This window comes from Lactuca saligna, chromosome 9, assembly GCF_052625555.1.
Source record: "Lactuca saligna cultivar CGN05327 chromosome 9, ASM5262555v1, whole genome shotgun sequence".
NCBI lineage: Eukaryota > Viridiplantae > Streptophyta > Magnoliopsida > Asterales > Asteraceae > Lactuca > Lactuca saligna.
The window spans coordinates 92,015,761-92,033,904 of NC_136425.1; the positions used below are offsets into that span (position 1 = coordinate 92,015,761).

At 33.4% G+C, this 18,144-nt stretch overlaps 1 protein-coding gene across 1 annotated transcript; it reads right to left on the minus strand.

Annotated features, from left to right (window-relative positions):
* Positions 1 to 3,679: 3,679 nt before the first annotated feature.
* On the minus strand, positions 3,680 to 9,641 carry LOC145016585 (uncharacterized). The gene is made up of 9 exons (XM_078974854.1): positions 9,447 to 9,641; positions 8,392 to 9,106; positions 8,114 to 8,313; positions 7,960 to 8,010; positions 7,676 to 7,881; positions 7,420 to 7,601; positions 7,220 to 7,324; positions 6,316 to 6,446; positions 3,680 to 3,871 (listed from the first exon to the last, which is right to left on the minus strand). Exons 1-9 carry the CDS (start codon positions 9,639 to 9,641, stop codon positions 3,680 to 3,682), a joined length of 1,977 nt encoding a protein of 658 aa, XP_078830980.1.
* Between the last annotated feature and the right edge of the window lie 8,503 nt (positions 9,642 to 18,144).

Consider the following 18,144-nt stretch of genomic DNA (forward strand, 5'->3'; position numbering starts at 1 on the left):
TACCACAAGAACAATTACCAAAGGTATTGTTATCGGAAGAAATGAAGGAGGTTCAAGCTCAAAACCTCAAAAGGATGTTGTAGGAAGAAGAAAAGGAATATTATATGAAAAATCAAAAGAAGAGTTGAAAGCAGAGGCTGAGGCTGAGATGGAGAAGATGAGGCAAGTTCAGAGTATTATGAGGCAATGGGCAAGTGATCCTCCCTCCATGAACAAAGGAGATCCTGCAAAACTTTACTCTTACGAAACCATAGAGTCAAAAGTTGTGTGTAGGGAGATGTATGAGTTCGAGAAGAAGCCAAAGATAAGTTATGATATTGCGAACTCAGATCATTGCCAATTGGACTTCCCAATAAATGAAATGTTGTTCATCAATGCACAATACAAGATCAGTGAGAAATTTGATAATCCAAATGATTATACTCAAATGAAAATCAGATTTCATGCTGTCTTGGGGAAGAATCTAGATGAAGTGTGGTCTTTAATGAAGATCAAAAAGGTGGTGACGATAAACAAGGATATTCTGTTTGAAGAGATGCTACAAAATTTTAGATACTTTGTTATCAGAGCTGACAACAAACAATATGACTTCATAGTTGCTGACTTTCCTTTGATGAACTGCAATGACTTAATTCAAGTAGCATTGATCTTGAAGCATATGGAAGAAAACAATCTCAAAGGCTCTGATACAGATGTGTTCAAAGCAGGCTTCGCACATGTGAATACTTTCATAGACAATTATTTCGATTGTCTAGCCCTTACTGATGATGAATTAGCACATGTTGTGGGAAGGGAAGTGAAAGTTCCATGGGAGGAGACTTTGACACAATCTGCTTTGTCAAAGTATGGTGTTGGAGAAATCTGCCTAAAACCTTTTGGCATGGTATTTTCTGGTAGAGACACAAAAGGCAACCCGAAGAAATTTTTGTTTAAGGTCTCAGAGATTGAAAGATATAATTCTTCGCAATATACGCACTTCATTGTACGTATGAACAATTGCAAGAAGAATAACGAAGGAGACAAGAAAGATTTGAAGAAGGTGATCTCCTGGTATGGAGAAGTGCGAAAGACAATTCACTCTGCAATTCAAAAGCTTATGAGTTGAATTGTATCGACTGTTTACAAAGGGGAGAATGTTGATGTATATTGTAAAAGTCGAATAGGGTGTTTTGTATAGTTTCGCATTTTATGTTATTTTACTAAGTCATCTTTTGTGCGAAGTGAAAATGTATAGACTTAGTATATTTTTTGTTTGTTCCCTATAAATAGGGACTTAGGCTAGAAGTTGTAGGACGATGCTATAACTCACTTCTGCTTAACTTTGTAATCAGTCTTAATCAATATGAGATCTGATTAATATTTACTCTCTGTGTTCTTCATCTTAAATCATTCAAATCTATCTTTTCTTTTCTAAATTCTCGATAACAATTCTCATCATAATAGTTAAAAGTGATTAATTGTAGTGTCTTTATAATAATGATTATAAGTTGGTTAATAAGGTTAAATAAATATCAAACCTAAAGTGTAATCATAAATATACTAAATTTCAATTTTAAAATAATATCTTTACTTTTACTTATAAAGTTATGTCATTAACTTTTAACATATTATACTTAAATTATTAGATTTGATATGTTGTTGTATATAACCATTATGAGTTTAAAGTTATAACTTTTGAACAGTTTATATAAAATATTTAAATTGTTAATTTAAATATAATATTACAATGTCAACGTAAATATAAGTTTTAGTTCCACGTAAAAACTAATTAATATTTTGTAAATAGTTAAAAGTGATAAATTATAGTGATAAATGCATAAACTAAATTGTAATCTCAATTTAACTAAAATATTTGCTAAAGATATTTTTATAATCGTTAAAAGTTTTCAAATAAGTAGCTTAAAATAACTTACAATAATAATAGTTAAAAATAACTCTATATAAATTATTATAGTGTTACCTTTAAAATCAAAAAACAATGTTAGATGTTTTAAATAATTATAATGATATAAATTAAAATATTTAGCAAATAAATTAAAAAAAAATTAATTTACAATAACAACTTTAAATAACATTAAATCATATATTATATTTAATTTTATTCATGTGTAACTCGCGGATAAAAGTCATTCAAACGATTGAGATTATGCAATTATAATAGGTGTGTATATTATCATATAATTCAAAATAATGAATATATTATATCAATTTAGTTTACGAATTATTATATTAAATTTAACAATAACGTTATTGCTATATTAAAAAAACATATATTTGTAAAGACTCCAACTATATAAGTGTTTCTGCGCAACGCGCAGGTATTCGCCTAGTTTTGAATAAAGCATGCAGTTCCAATAACATATGCCCTGAAATAAAGAGGCAACTTAGCAAACAAAAGCATTGTTCTGGTAGCTTTGCAAAGAGATCGGTTTCGCCTTTCGACCACTCTGTTTTGTTGAGGTGTATAACGGGATGAGAAAATGTGATTGTTCCTTTGTTTGTCATAAATTCTTCAAATATTTGATTTTTGAATTCAGTCCCAGTATCACTATGAATCATCCTTACTGGCTTTTATAATTGCAACTTCACTTGTTTTACAAAGTCAATATTCTTCTAAGTAGTGTCAGATTTCTTTCTAAGAAAATAAACTCATGTAAATCTCAAAAAATCATCAACAATAACAAGAATATACTTATTACCACCGATGCTTTTAATAGAAGATGGACCACATAGATCGATGTGAATCAACTCAAAAGGTTCAACAATCTTCATATTCATGATTGATGAATGAATTTTGCGATTTTGCATTCATAATTCACATGCAGTACACAGATGTTCTTTGTCATATATGAGAAGTGGAAGACCTTGCACAAAATCACCAAGAACCAATTTATTGATATCCTTGAAGTTCAAATATGATAGCCTTCGGTGCCACAACAACCTATATCAGAAGAAGCTTTCGTAAGCAAGCATATGAATGGCTCCCCTTCAACTAGTTTCATATTCAAAGGATATATTTCCATTTTTCTATTTGACTTTTAAAAAAAAATCTTGGTTTCTTTATATAATATTTATGAACCTTCGTCATCAAAATACATTTTCAAATGTGTACTTATGCCCAATTTTGATACATATATCAGATTATGTTGTAAGCCTTGAATACATCCTACCTTTTTTATTGCAAACTCTCCCTTAGTTATCATTCAATATACCTTTATTTCACTAGTAGCATTATTTTCATATTTAACTTTTCCAGGATCCTTTAAGCTCTAAAATTCCCTTATTTGTGATTTACTTCCAGTCATATGACGAGAACAGCCACTATTGATGTACCATTTAGAATCATAATGTTCATCACGCATCACTTACAAGATTACACCAATTTAGGAACCCAAACCTTCTTGGGCCCGTTGTCAGATTTGCAGTTTGGAGTAAATAACTAGGAAACTCTTGGTCTTATCAATCTAAACGATTTCATAATCTGAGTATTATTCACACCCTTTAACATTTTGAAAACATTGGTCTGTTTATGACAAAGATTTATTTCCATAAAAAGTACTCTTGTTACAAATAAACACTTTTCCTTTTGGTATCAACTTTTTTGGATAACCCTTCTCTTCTTACTTTTGTTTTGACACATATATATCTGGAACAAACTTTTGTTTTGAAAAAATATCTTTTAAACAAATTTTTGTTGTGAAGAATCTTTCTTTGAAACAAATTGAGGCTTTGAAACATTTTTCTTTAGAACAACTTCTTGTTTCACGAGAACTTCCTTTGATTTTGCACTCTTGTTGTAAGAGTTAAGACCAAATTGAGCTTCTGTATTTGCACTTTTTTGTGAATACTTCTTCTGATTAGAAAACCTTGACTAATTGTTAGAATTTAGATTTTGCAAATGAAATTTTCTGCATGAGCAAGAATAGGTAACTTTTTGCAATTTATCAAATTTTTCAGAAATTCATAAAGAATCATTTTGCTTCCAAAATATCTTTCTCTCAACATAATTCTTCTTATACCTAGCTCTCTGATATTAATTAATTTCTTTCTTGTTCTTTTTGATCTTAACTTCCCAATCAGTTATCTTAGATTTCACTTTCAGATCACTTAACTCATATTTCTATTTTGTAACTAGGCGAATGCCCGAGCGTTGCGCAGAAACACTCATATAGTTGAAATCTTTACAAATATATGTTTTTTTTAATATAACAATAACGTTGTTGTTAAATTTGTATACTAAATTGATATAATATATTTGTTATTTGGAATTATATGATAATATATATATTTGTTATAACTTCATAATCTTAATCGTTTGAATGACTTCTACCCGTGAGTTACACATGAATAAAATTAAATATAATATATGGTTTAATGTTATTTAGATTTGTGGCTATTGTTATTTAATTTTTTAAAATTTATTTGTTTAATATTTTAATTTCTATCATTATAATTATTTAAAATACCAAACATTATTTTTTTGATTTTATTAGTAACAGTATAATCATTTATATAGAGTTATTTTTAATTATTGTTATTGTAAGTTATTTTAAGGTACTTATTTGGAAACTTTTAAAGATTATAAAAATATATTTAAGAAATATTTTAGTTTAATTGATATTACAATTTAGTTTTTGCATTTATCACTACAATTTATCACTTTGAACTATTTATAAAATATTCTTCAGTTTTTTAAGTGGAACTAAAATTTGTATTTAAGTTAACATTGTAATGTTATATTTAAGTTAACAATTTAAGTATTTTGTCCAAACTGTTCAAAAGTTGTAGCTTTAAACTGATAATAATTTATATATAACAACATATTAAATCTAAGAAATTAAGTATAATATGTTAAAAGTTAAAGATATAACATTGTAAGTAGAAGTATATTATATTATTTCAAAATTGAAATTTAGTTTATTTATGATTATACTTTAGATTTGATATTTATTTGACCTTATTAACCAACTTATAATCATTATTAGAAAGACACTATAATTTATCACTTTTAACTATTTAGATAATATTTTTTGGGTTGTTTAAGTTAAACTAAAATTTATATTTTTGTTGACTCTATAATATTATATTTAAATTAATAATTTAAGTATTTTATACAAATTGTTCCAAAATTGTATCTTTAAAATGATAATGGTTTACATCCAACAATATATTAAAACTAATAAATAATATATAGTATTTTAAAAGTTAAAAAACATAACTGTATAAGTAGTAGTAAATATGTTACTTTAATATTGAAATTATGTTTATATATGATTACACATTAGGTTTAATATTTATTTAACCTAATTAACCAAATTATAATTATTATTAGAAAGAAATTGAAAAGTCATGGGAGTTTCAAATGAATGTGGTGAAAGGAAAAATGATGGGAGTTTCAAATGAATGTGGTGAAAGGAAAAATTCTTCCTTTATAAGTATATAATGATAATGATTGGTTGCATAGTTAGAGCATTAGAATTTCCTAAACCAACTTGTGAAGTAGAATCAACATTTAAAGTACAAAAAATGTATATACTCTTAGCTTTCCATAACATTTCCTCTGCAAGACCTATTGTCTCATCACTATTTCTATTAGAACTGACCAAAAATGATTTTCACAAGAATTAGCATTATCAGTTTTGCACGATATTGGTTAAGTCAATAGTATAAGTTTTGTCGAGTCCTTTCGTAACAAACACTTGATTAGAAGTACAATGGACATTTGAAAAAACAACTGGTTTTTCAGTGAAATTCTTAATTCCATTAGTTTAAACAAAAATTTCAAATACTAGAGAATCTTAAACAATCAATATCCTTTTTTTTTTGTTCTATTATTTAAAGTAAAGTTAGAACAACCAGATTCATCCTTCTCAGAAATCTCACTAATTTTAGTACCATCAAAGTCATATTTAGTTTCATTATTCAAATACTCATCACTTTGCAGTTTGTTACACAACAAAATATACTTTTCATTAGAGTTAGTTTGACTATGTTTCTTAGCTTCTTTAAAGTATCTTTCATGATTTTCTTAATTTCTTTTGTTTTCATAAATTCTACATTTTCTAATCTAACTCTATAAGCATCATTTAATGATTCGTTAGATGAAACCAAGGATTCACATTCATAGCGAACCGCATCTATTTCTTTTTCCTGAAATTCTTAGAATGGTAACATATTTCTATGTATTTCTTCATAAATATCACAATTAAAATATAGTTGTCTAATTTGAGCAAATAAACGTCTGGTAATTTGACAAAAATCATTACATTGGTTAATTATCAATCTATTGTTTGTTTTCAAAATACACAAATTAACCTCTAATTTCTCAATCTTAAGCCATCGTTCCTCACTTTTAAAAGTAAACCTGCTAAAATCATCATCAAGATTAGAAATGTTTCTTCGATTACGTATAAGACTTTCATCTAATTCTGAAATAGTATCCCTTACTTCATTTAATTCACCATCACAATGATAAATAGCAATATCTAAATACTTGAGAATGGGATGTACCTTTTTAGTTACCTTTTTACATTCCTCAACATGTTATCACGTACTCTTCATTGAGGGATAGGTATCATATGTATTTGAATCAGAAACACCACCTTAAGAGTTTTAACCTTGAATCTCAGAACTTGAACTTCACACCATCAGACACTTTCCATCTTTTGTGACTGGAGAGACATTATCAACAAACATAAACACCATGTGTTGAACTCCGAACCTCCTCGTCTTCAGAGTCTATGGACCACACTTCAACATTACTTGCTTTGGTATTATCTTCCTTAACGATCAATGCCTTTCACCAAATGTGCATCATATGAATATATTCAATATTCTAAACATAGTAGGCTTCATCCTTTGTTTTTTCCTTCTTCTTACTCTTCTTTCACAACACACAATCCTTTGCAAAATGGTTCTTTCCAATGTTTTGAAAACCGGACTAGACATCGAACCGGCCGCCATACTGGTTCGATGGGTCAACCGGTTGGACCTGTCCAAAAAACCGGACGAACCGGATGATGTCATTTTTACATTATTATTGTATTTTAAATTAAAAATAATAAAAAAAATACAAAAATAAACTACAAAAACAACAATACCAATAATATTAAGTGTGTTCAATTCAACATTAAGTATCAAACATACAAAGTATCATAAAAATAATCCATCACATCTTGATTCAAGTTTTGAAAAAACAAAGTTCACAACATCAAAATACCATGAATTGTATCAAAATCCAAACTTGAATCACTTTCTAATCTTCCTCTAAAGGAATCCATGTCAATTTGTTCTAAAGAAACTCCATCATCATCTTCTTCATCATCTTCAATATCAAACAGAAATTCAATTTTTGAAAAACTTAAACTCAAATAAAAAACAAGAATAACAATAATATTGATAGAATAAAAAAATAATAACCTTGAGAAACTTGGGATTCAAACATTGTCGATTCATTGTAGTTTGGTGGCTCATCATCAACCATATTATCCAATTCGATATAACTTAGTTCACCTTCCGGTATTTCATCAACCACCCAAAACTCAATTTTATCAATGCTTTCATAATCAATCGGGTCATAAGACTTTTTGTGATCCTTGAGCCTAGAGAAAAAATATTAATATACTTTTAAACATAAATAAAGAAAGGGAAAAAAAAGTTTTAAATTATAAGTTACCTATTTTGTAGACGCAAGTTATAATCAACATAAACAATGTCATTAAGCCTATGATGCTCCAACCGATTCCTTCTTTTAGTGTGGATTCTCTCAATGACACTCCAATTCCGCTCACACCCGGAAGAAGAAGATGTTTGGCTTAAAATTCGAATTGCAAATTTTTCGCAATTCCAAAGCATCTCCACCATGTAATTTCCACCATTCATCTAATTGAAAAATAATAAAATAATATAATAATCTTTTTACTAAAATTTGCCATTAATAAAAATTTTAAAAAATCTTACCTGGGCGAGTAGTATTACAAGAAGCAAAAGCAAGTGTTCTACCAAAACTACCTTCATGCTCACGAAACAAATTTAGTTGGTCCATAAGAGTTAGACCATTGACAGTACCATCACTACTATAACGCTCAATCATATCCATAACCCCCGCAACCACCTCTGGTTTCTTACAAAAGCTTTCTTGATCATATTGAAAGACAGGATTCAACCAATAAGCTGTATCATGAAGACTCTTACACAACATCCTATCCCAACAATTTTTAATGATGTTAGTGTAAGGATGGTGCAACTCTTTGTTGTTGCGAAAAAGTTTCTTAATTCCTTTTTTTGCCCTATACATCCCTTTGTATACATAACCTATAAAAAACATCATTAAAAATAATAAAAATGATAATATATTTGTAAACATCATTAAAGAATATAAAAAAAATATACCTAAAGCCGGCTTCTCATCTGAATCACAAATCCGTAAAAGTCTCAACATTGGAGTCATCACTTTTACAATGATACCACAATTGTTCCAAAAGTTTTCATTCAATATGATAAGCTTAACTTCTTTTGCTTTTTCCAATCTAATCACTTTTTCATAATCCAGGGAGGTGACCATAGCTTGCAAATCATGTTTGTGATCACACAAACTCTTCAATGCGATAAATGCAGTACCAAAACAAGGGGCACCCGGACGGATAATCTCAGTCCAACCTGGTCTTTTTCTTAACCAATTTAATGGCCATTTGTGGTTATCAACAAAAATTGTAATCCTCGATGCAAGTGTAACCAAATCAGCAACTTGAGGCATCTCTGACATATCCTTCATAATCAAGTTCATGCAATGAGCTACACAAGGGGACCATACTATAGACGAATATTTCTCACATAACAATCTTCCTGCAGCCTTATAGTTTGCGGGATTATCAGTGACTAAATGAACTACATTCCGACGACCAACAATCTCAACAATCTCACTAAATAAGTTGCATAGAGTTTGGGCATTACTCTCTATATCCGATGCATCAACTGATTTGATGAAGGAAATCCCTTTTGCACAATACACCATAAAATTGATAAGGGGTCGTTGTCTTGTATCACACCACCGATCTCCCATAATTACACAACCATTTTCTACCCAATAACGTCTATAAAGAATCAACTATAAGTTGTACAGATTGTTTCACATCTTTCAACAACGTCACACGCATAGGATGATATGAAGGCCTTGTGTATCCATGACCCATACTAGCGACTTTACTCATTGCTATTGAAAAAGGGGAGAATTCACGGCATTCATAGGTATGCAAGAATCATAAAACCACATAGCAAGAGCTAAATCCGTTTCATGCCATCTATCCTTACTTTGCAAAGCTACTTTAATTGACGATTGAGATGGATCATGCATACCCCGTTTGAAAAAATGTGGCATTGTTTGTGTTTGGGAGGTAGGATCTTTTCTTTTTCCATCTTTTTTTTTGAGTTGTTTTCTGGGTGAGTACTTGAACCTCATCATCATAATCATCAACATCATACAAGTTATTCATCCCCGAAGTATCACCGAGCACACCAACATGTTTCTCTTTTTCTTTTTTGGTATTTTCATCCAATGAACTTTTCATGAAAAACTTTATATCTCCGGGACAACTCGGACATACTGCAATACTACCGGGCACTCCAGCAAGGTGTTGTTTCATTCTATTGATACCTCCACCATTGTATTTTTTTTTACAAAAGGTACAAAAATATGACTTTTTCCAGCTCCATCTCGTAGTTCAGTAATATGCCTTCAAGTTGGATCCTTTTTTGATTGAAGATTTGGTTGAGTAAAAGCTTCTGAACCAGATGGTACAGTATTCGATTGTGCTTCAGATGGATTAGAAATTGGATTGGAACTTGAACCCGGAGTACTCATAATCTAAAACACAAATACAAACAACCAATGTTATAGTTGAGCACATGCTAATAAAAAATCTAATCTAAAATCTGATAAGTGTACAATCTAAAAAATCCTAAATGGAATGCTAGAGTGATACTAACATTAGAAACAATGCAATGGCAATGTAATACTAACAATCTAACATTAAGAATCAGACAATCAAAAATCTAATCTACAATTTGATAAGTATACAACAGTGAATAACAATCTAACATTAATAAACAAACAATGCAATAGCAATGTAATACTAACAATCTAAAAAATCCCAATAGAAATTACATGTAATATATAAGAATGTCTCTTGTTGCTGTAGAATTTCCACATTCAGATGCTAAGTTGCATAAAGGATAAGAAAGTAAGAAACAGTGAATAAAATCCTAGAAAAAAAAAAAGAACAGAATCAACTAACCAAGAAATTCATGCTTCTAATTTCTCTACTTATCAATAGTGTAGCAGAAATCGGTGTAGCAGAAATTGTAATTGGATTGATCGGAGAACGAAGGTGAAATAAGTTAATAAGAAATCGGAATGGAATGATCGCCTGATCGGCAATCATAGGTCGAAGGTGAAGCTGGAGAGTTGTGATTCTAATCGTAGACGATGGAGTGGTCGATCGGCTTCAAATTTGGAGTTTGGGTGTGCGATTGTGCGTTGCGACTGTGTCTGTTCGGTTTAGCAATTTGGGATTTGGGACCTGTTTTCTATTTTTCCGATATTGGTCTAAAGAAAACAAAAAAAAAAGTAAAAACCGGTTCGGAAGCCGGTTCAACCAGCCCGGTCCGATCGCGGTTCACCAAAAACCATCGGTTTCTTACGGTTTGGCTGACTACCGGTTTTCAGAGGCTAACGGACCGGAACCAGCACCGGTTCCCGGTTGAACCGGCCGGTCTGGTCTGGTTTTCAAAACAGTGGTTCTTTCCATCACAAAAGTTACAATTGTAACCGGAGTCTCCAAGAAACTTCTTCTCTTTCTTGTCTACTTCTTGTTATTGGTAGTTCTTAGTACCTTCAATTTTTTTTTTCTTATCAACAAAAGAGTTTCCATTTTTGTAACCCAAATATCCATCGTTAGATCTTGATTTTCCACCATTTATGAACTTTGAAAAACTTTCTTAAAAGAATCTTGGAATTGCTCACACTAAGAGCCTTCCCTTCACTCATAAACTCATCATCTATAGCGTCAATGTAACATCTGTTTTTCAGGTAATGCTTTTTCCATGTTTAACTTATGTTAATATAATTTTTGAGGATTTTGGGGTGGTCCACAAAGTGCTGGCATCGTTTGATTAAAAAATAGAGCTACGAAGCACCACGATGTGGCAAGGCCTTTACCACTATCTGGTGGCCATTTTGGTGTAAAACCTTAGATCTCCGATTAATGCCCTATTCAAGGGCATTAACTCCTAAAGTTTCCTCATTTGGAAGTCTCCACCCTATGAGATCATACCCCATCCAAACCTTAGCCTCCATATGTGTGTTTTGAGTGTGTAAAGCCACTTTTCTGATGATTAAGAGAAGAATTCAATGTTGGTGCATGTGTGCTAGGTTCTAGCTTAGATATTGCATTTTCATCACATTTATGGTCTTTTGGAGGTATAATGTATTCACCTTGCTCTTTAGATATTTATATCTAGTTTTAGGTCATTTATGAGCTTTTATGTCCATATCTACTTGTTTTTGGAGTTTGAGTGAACTCAAGAACCTTTGCATTCCTTATTTGACTTATGGACCATGGTGATGGTTAGAAAGGAAACTTTCATGACCTAGTTTAGTGTCCATGCAACGGGCAAAACCATTAAGAGCTTAGAATTTGAGATCTTGGCTTATTAGGATTTTTTAATAGATAAAGTTGCAAACTTTATCCATCAAGACCTTGGGAAGATTCATATATGATATTTGTAGCTCATGGGGTTATGGGCTAAGAGCTTAATACATTAAGTTGTGGGAGACCGGTTCCCATGATGTGGCAGTCTGATTGACATGGTGTGGTGGCTGGTGTCACCATGACTATTTTGGCATGTAGCTGCCACAACATGGCCAATGGGTAGCCACGACGTGGAGGTTAGCTACGGCTTACTTTGGTCATTAAATTTTTTTTTGACTAAATTGACTTTTGGTGAACTTGAGAATGTTAGGGTGTAGATTGAGAATACACTTCTATGTTGATGACTAGTGACTCTTAGTACCAATCTCACTGTCATAGAGTTGTTATGTTTGTTTTCTATTTGCAAGGTGAGTCTTCTCACTATATTACCTATGGAATAGTAGTATGCATGCTAGACTGAAAGAGTCATTTGTTTATTGTTCTTATGTGTATTTATTGATTTTTTGATAAATCCAGGATTGTTGATAGTCTATAGGGTTGTTAGTAACCCATAAGGATGTTGTGAGACCAAAGGACTGCTGATAGTCTTAAGGTTGTTGATAAAACATAGGTGTTTATTATGTTGCACTATATGTGATATTTCAGGGAACTCACTAAGCTCCATGCTTGCGGTTGTGGATTTAAACGTTTATCGGTGCTTCTTATGATTGTGTGAAGCTGAAGGCTTGCCTGTACACACTCATCGACATCTTTTGTGAATTCGTATTATTATGATACATTGATTTGGGATGACTTTATTCTGATACTTATTTTTTTCTTGACTTTGTTTTATAAAAACAATGTTTTTTACCTAACTGGAAAATGAAAATTTGGTTGTGAAATTAGGACATTACAAGTTGGTAATAGAACCCTGGTTTGAGGGATTTGGATGAGCATTCGTGTGATTCCTAACACAAAATAAGGATCTAAGAGTTTTCATAAACCTTTTTGGAAAAGATTAATTCTTAAAGAATGAAAGATAAGATGTGATTTGTACAGTCAGTCGAAGCTTGAAAAGAGTGATTTCCTATAATATCCATACTTGTTTTATATGTTGTATTTGAGTTGTTGATATATGAGCTGCTAGAGATGTATGCTAGTTTATAGGTTGAGGATCCCTTTAGGAATTGCATGATTGAGTTGTCTCATTTTGTGATGCCTTGTAGCTTAAGGGAATGCTTGTGATGCGTTGCTAGGATTTGAAATGAATATCGTTAAAAACTGTGTGTATATTATATAGTTAAACATAATTAGGATTTTATATCCCTAAAATACCTAGTTTATCCTTATTTCATGTTCCTTGTTTGGTTGTGGACTTGGGGTGGAGTCAATTATTCAACCATCTATTAGATCATGGGTTATGTATGATTGGTATACACAGAGCAATTATCAAGATTAGTGGAGACTCCTAACGGTGTGGGAAGGTAGTCAAGGAGAAACCTAGGATGAGTACCTAGGAATTAAATGTGGCCTTTTGAAGAATATAGATGTGTGTGTGTGTGATAATGAACTTAGTGTGAGGTAGCTTAGTGACTTGGACCCTTGGGAGGAATTATGAGTTAAATATGGATAGGTGTGCAACGTAGTATGGGCTTGTACTACTGAAAGCACAAGATTCATACAAGATTCAGGAAGACTCCCAAGACCACTGAGGAACTAGTAGGAGTGTCTAAAGTATATGTGTATTTTATGGCCTAATATTGACCTTTTTCCTTGTAGGTTTTAGTATGGTGGTGATTACCTGAGGTTAAGGAGCTACTGATCCAGAGAGACTGAGTAATAGTGATGATGAGGTCCATAGGATCATTGTCGTTGAGGTGGTTGCAACAATGAGGGAGGTGATCTCGGGATGTTTGGTTCTATTATGTCACACCCCCAAACCTGAACGGCGGAAACGTTCGGGGGCGGATGACTTCATGTGGTAACGTAACAATTGAATACATAGTAAAGAAAGCAATACAACCATCATATATATATAATTGAAAGTTTACATTTGTCAAAAGTTACATATTCAAAACTCAATTACAATATGATGTCAAAATACGAGATTTAACTGGCGCCGCAGCATCCCTTCATCAAAAGCGAAATGCATACCTGAAATTACTGATTTCCTGGGACATACAAGTGATTTTGAAAGCGTAGATCAGCATTTAAGCTGGTGAATTTCATAAGTATTTAAGTGACAATGTTTGAATGAAATGAAATATTTTATCTTTGTTTTTTTGTGTTTAGAAAATCCTATATTTTCTACTAGTATAAAAGTAGCCTTCACTCAAGACCAATGTTTGTTTCCAAAATGTATGTAAATGTAAAATAATAAATGAGTTTGAAAACCTTGTAAATCAATGCATTTTTAATACCCCTTGTGAGTTTTATAACCATACTATTGACTCGAAATGCCTATACACAACGTTCTTCAGGCGTTGGAATGTTATGACGTTTGTCACCCCAAACGGTGGACTGCAGCTAACAGTCAGGGCGCGGGTTGTCAAGCCCGTATAGATCTATACACAAACACCATGCTCCCCCTCCAAGGGATTCTGGTATATAATACAGGACTTGAAATGTGTACTCGAACGTACATGAAGTTAGTGTCTCACAAATCCGTGGTATAAAAACAGATCTACTTGTTAAAATGTTACGTTTGTCTTGTATAGGAAAGTAAACTTCTTGAAATATATGTTTCTAGTACATAAGAGTTAGAAATCTGTTCGTAAAACTATACCTATTATAGTTTTCAAAAAGTGTGCCTTGTTTGTTTTAGAAATACTTAGGAAAAGAATCATTTGTTTATGAAAGCGTAGATTTTTGGTGTAGAGTCTAAGATAGAAAAGAATAATTTAAGAACAGTTTAGTTTTATACATGCATTACAACAACTTTATATTTTAAAAGATCGATGCTATTGTAACATATGATATATATTTATATATAAAAGTTCCTTTAAAGGTTTATAAATCGCATGTGATTTGAATATTTAACAGTATATAAAAGAGTTTCTTTATGTAACACACGATAATACTTGTGTGTTTTACTTGTAATCCCCCCTTTGAAAGCATATAAAAGTATTTAGAATAATTAAAACGGTAGATTAAGGGGTATGAAACTCACTTGAAAGTTTTGGAGATAGCGAGATGGAAAACCGGGCAGAGTTTCGTCTCGGGAAACGGATTTTCCTCGGGATTCTCGGGAATCTTGGGAGTAAAATCGACCTTCGGGACTTGAGCCAAAAATACCAGAGCTTCGGGTTTGAACGGACACGGAAAACGAGGCAAAGTTGAGAGAGAGAGAAGAGAAATGAGCCCTTTCTTTGGAAACCCTCGCAGCCTATTTATAGTGAGGCTGGTCTGCCTCGGTACGCGGGGTGTATGCTCGTACGCAGCACGTACACGTACGTCATGCATGACCGAGGCCTCGACTGCCTCGGCGTCGGATGGGACAGGTTGCTGGGTACGCGGGTCGGATGGGACGGCGGGTCGGACGGGTCGGGGCTTCGGACGGGTCGGACGGGTCTGTTCCTTCGGATAGCGCGACGTGGATGATCAGAGGCCAATCCTCTCGGTTACGCGGGGCGTACAGGAGTACGCAGCGCGTACCTCGGATGAGGGCGCTGACTCCCCTTCGGATAATATCCGAATTTTGATTAAAATAAATAATTAATTTATTTAATAAACTTCAAAAATTCATATCTTCTTTATACGAACTCCGTTTTCGATGGTCTTTATATCCTCGCGTAGGTGAGACTACGCTCTACAACTTTCGTTTAGACTCCGTCGGAAAATTCCAAAATTAATTTTTTTTTATTATTATTTAATAAAAACCCATCGTTTTTAAGGAATTTCTTTGAAAATTCATAACTTCGCTATATGAAGTCGGATTTTGGGCGTTCTTTTTACGTACGATCATGGTTCAAAGACATTTAATCACAGAAAGAAATTAAGTAGAACTTATTTATACATTTTATTACTCGTAAGTGGTTACAATACTTGACCCATTTTGGTCGTTACAAAGAGTTGAAGTATCGGGTTGTCACATCATCCCCCCGTTAGAGAGAATTTCGTCCCGAAATTTAAAGTAGTAAAGATACTAGTGAACATGAAAGAGATGAGGGTACTTTTGTTTCATCTAATCTTTGCGTTCCCACGTGAATTCGGGTCCCCGCTTGGTGTTCCAGCGAACCTTCACGATGGGTATGCGACTTTGTTTTGTTTGTTTGACCTCTCGGTCCATGATTTCTACAGGTTCTTCCACAAAGTTGAGGCTCTCGTTGATCTCGATCTCGTCGAGTGGAATAAAAAGAGTCTCATCGGACAGACACTTTTTCAAGTTTGAGACGTGGAAGGTTGGATGGATGTTACTAAGTTCGCGCGGTAGGTTAAGCTTGTAAGCCACAGGGCCGATTCTGGCAAGAATCTCGAAAGGCCCTATGTATCTTGGATTTAGTTTCCCACGCTTTCCAAATCGTATTAAACCCTTCCACGGTGAGACCTTTAACAAGACGTGGTCTCCTACCTGGAATTCCAAAGGTTTCCTCCTTTGGTCAGCGTAGCTTTTCTGTCGGTCTCTTGAGGCTTTCAATCGTTCACGAATCTAAACGATCTTCTCTGTTGTTTCACGTATGATCTCCGGACCGGTGAGAGTGCTTTCAGGAACTCTTCTTCTAGCTAACTGGGTATCGCCAACTTCAGTCCAGCACAGAGGGGATCTGCACTTTCGACCATAGAGGGCTTCAAACGGAGCAGCCTTTATGCTTGTATGATAACTATTGTTGTATGAAAATTCGACAAGGGGTAAATGAATATCACATGCCTTTCCAAAGTCAATCACGCAGGCTCTCAGCATGTCTTCTAAAGTTTGTATTGTTCTCTCACTTTGTCCGTCTGTTTGTGGGTGGTAGGCTGTACTCATGTCCAGCCTAGTTCCCAGGGAACTTTGTAGTGACTGCCAGAACCTTGAAGTGAATCTATTATCTCGATCGGAGATAATGGATATCGGAACACCATGCAGTCGCACTACTTCCCTTAAGTAAGTTCTTGTAAGCTTCTCCATTTTGTCAGTCTCCTTGATGGGTAGGAAATGCGCGGATTTGGTCAGTCTGTCGACAATGACCCATATGGTATCGAGTCCACTTGTCGTCTTGGGTAACTTGGTTACGAAGTCCATAGTAATCCGCTCCCATTTCCATTCCGGTATCTCTGGCTGTTGTAGTAGTCCTTGTTGGATAAGGTGTCTAAGTCCATAACTATTTCTGGTATGTACTTGACCCGACCCGGCATGGTCCATTTGGGTTGCATGGCACCATGCAATTGGATAGACTAAATGAGAGAAATAATACTTGGAGATTATTAATATATTATAAGTTCTAATATATTAATAATATTATTTGATTAGTTTGATCAAGAATTAATTTAGAATTAATTAAGTGATCAAAAGATAACTAATTAAATATATGGGTTGATTATGTAAATCATCCATATCTTGTATAGTGGGCTAAAAGGCTCCATGGACTATCAAGTTGGGTTCTACCCATAGGATGCTCCATGGATGCTCCATGGGAGTTACAAACCCATGGGTCATGGAAATGAAGAGTCATGACACATTAGGGTTTAACCCTAGATGTGTCAACACTATATAAGTAACATGTTCTCCACCCAAAATCGGCTACACTAAGAAATAAGAGGGCTTGGCCGATTTTGAAGAGTGTGTGTTCTCTCATAAGTTCTTCCAAGAGCATTTGGTGTTGTGTGAAGCATTTGAGGCATCACACTTGGGGTGCTAGGCTCACAAGGTTTCAAGGAACACAAACAACAACAAGGTAAGTTATTCTATCTATACTTTATGTTAAAATTGTTCCCCATGTATGCTAGATAGGAATATAACCTTGGAATTCAACTTTGCATGACAATTAGACAAACATAGATCCAAGGTTATTAGGGTTGCATGTACACTTAGGAAGTGTTAGAATGCTCAAAACCCATCAGTGGTATCAGAGCCTAGGCTTGTTTGCTCTTATTTGTGCTTAAAAGTTGAAAACAGAATCGGAAATTTTGCTGTCTGCGAATGGACTCGTCGAGTCTATAGGGGGGACTCGCCGAGTCCATGAGTATCTTCAACCAACTCGGCGAGTCAGTTCATGCACTCGGCGAGTAGGGTCGACTGAGTGCAGAATTTCGATTCAGTTGCTGGAAATGAATTAGAAACATTACCCTAAACTGTTTTGGTAATTGAAAACTTGTTTTTGGTGGTGTAATATCTTTGCTAATTCATTTACAACAACTAGTTATCAAAATTACAAAGTTTTATGTAATTTTTGATTGTGTTCATATTCATGTTCTTGTTCTTATGATGTTTTAGATGATCATAGGAATTATTTGTAACCTATTTGGTAGATTAATTCTT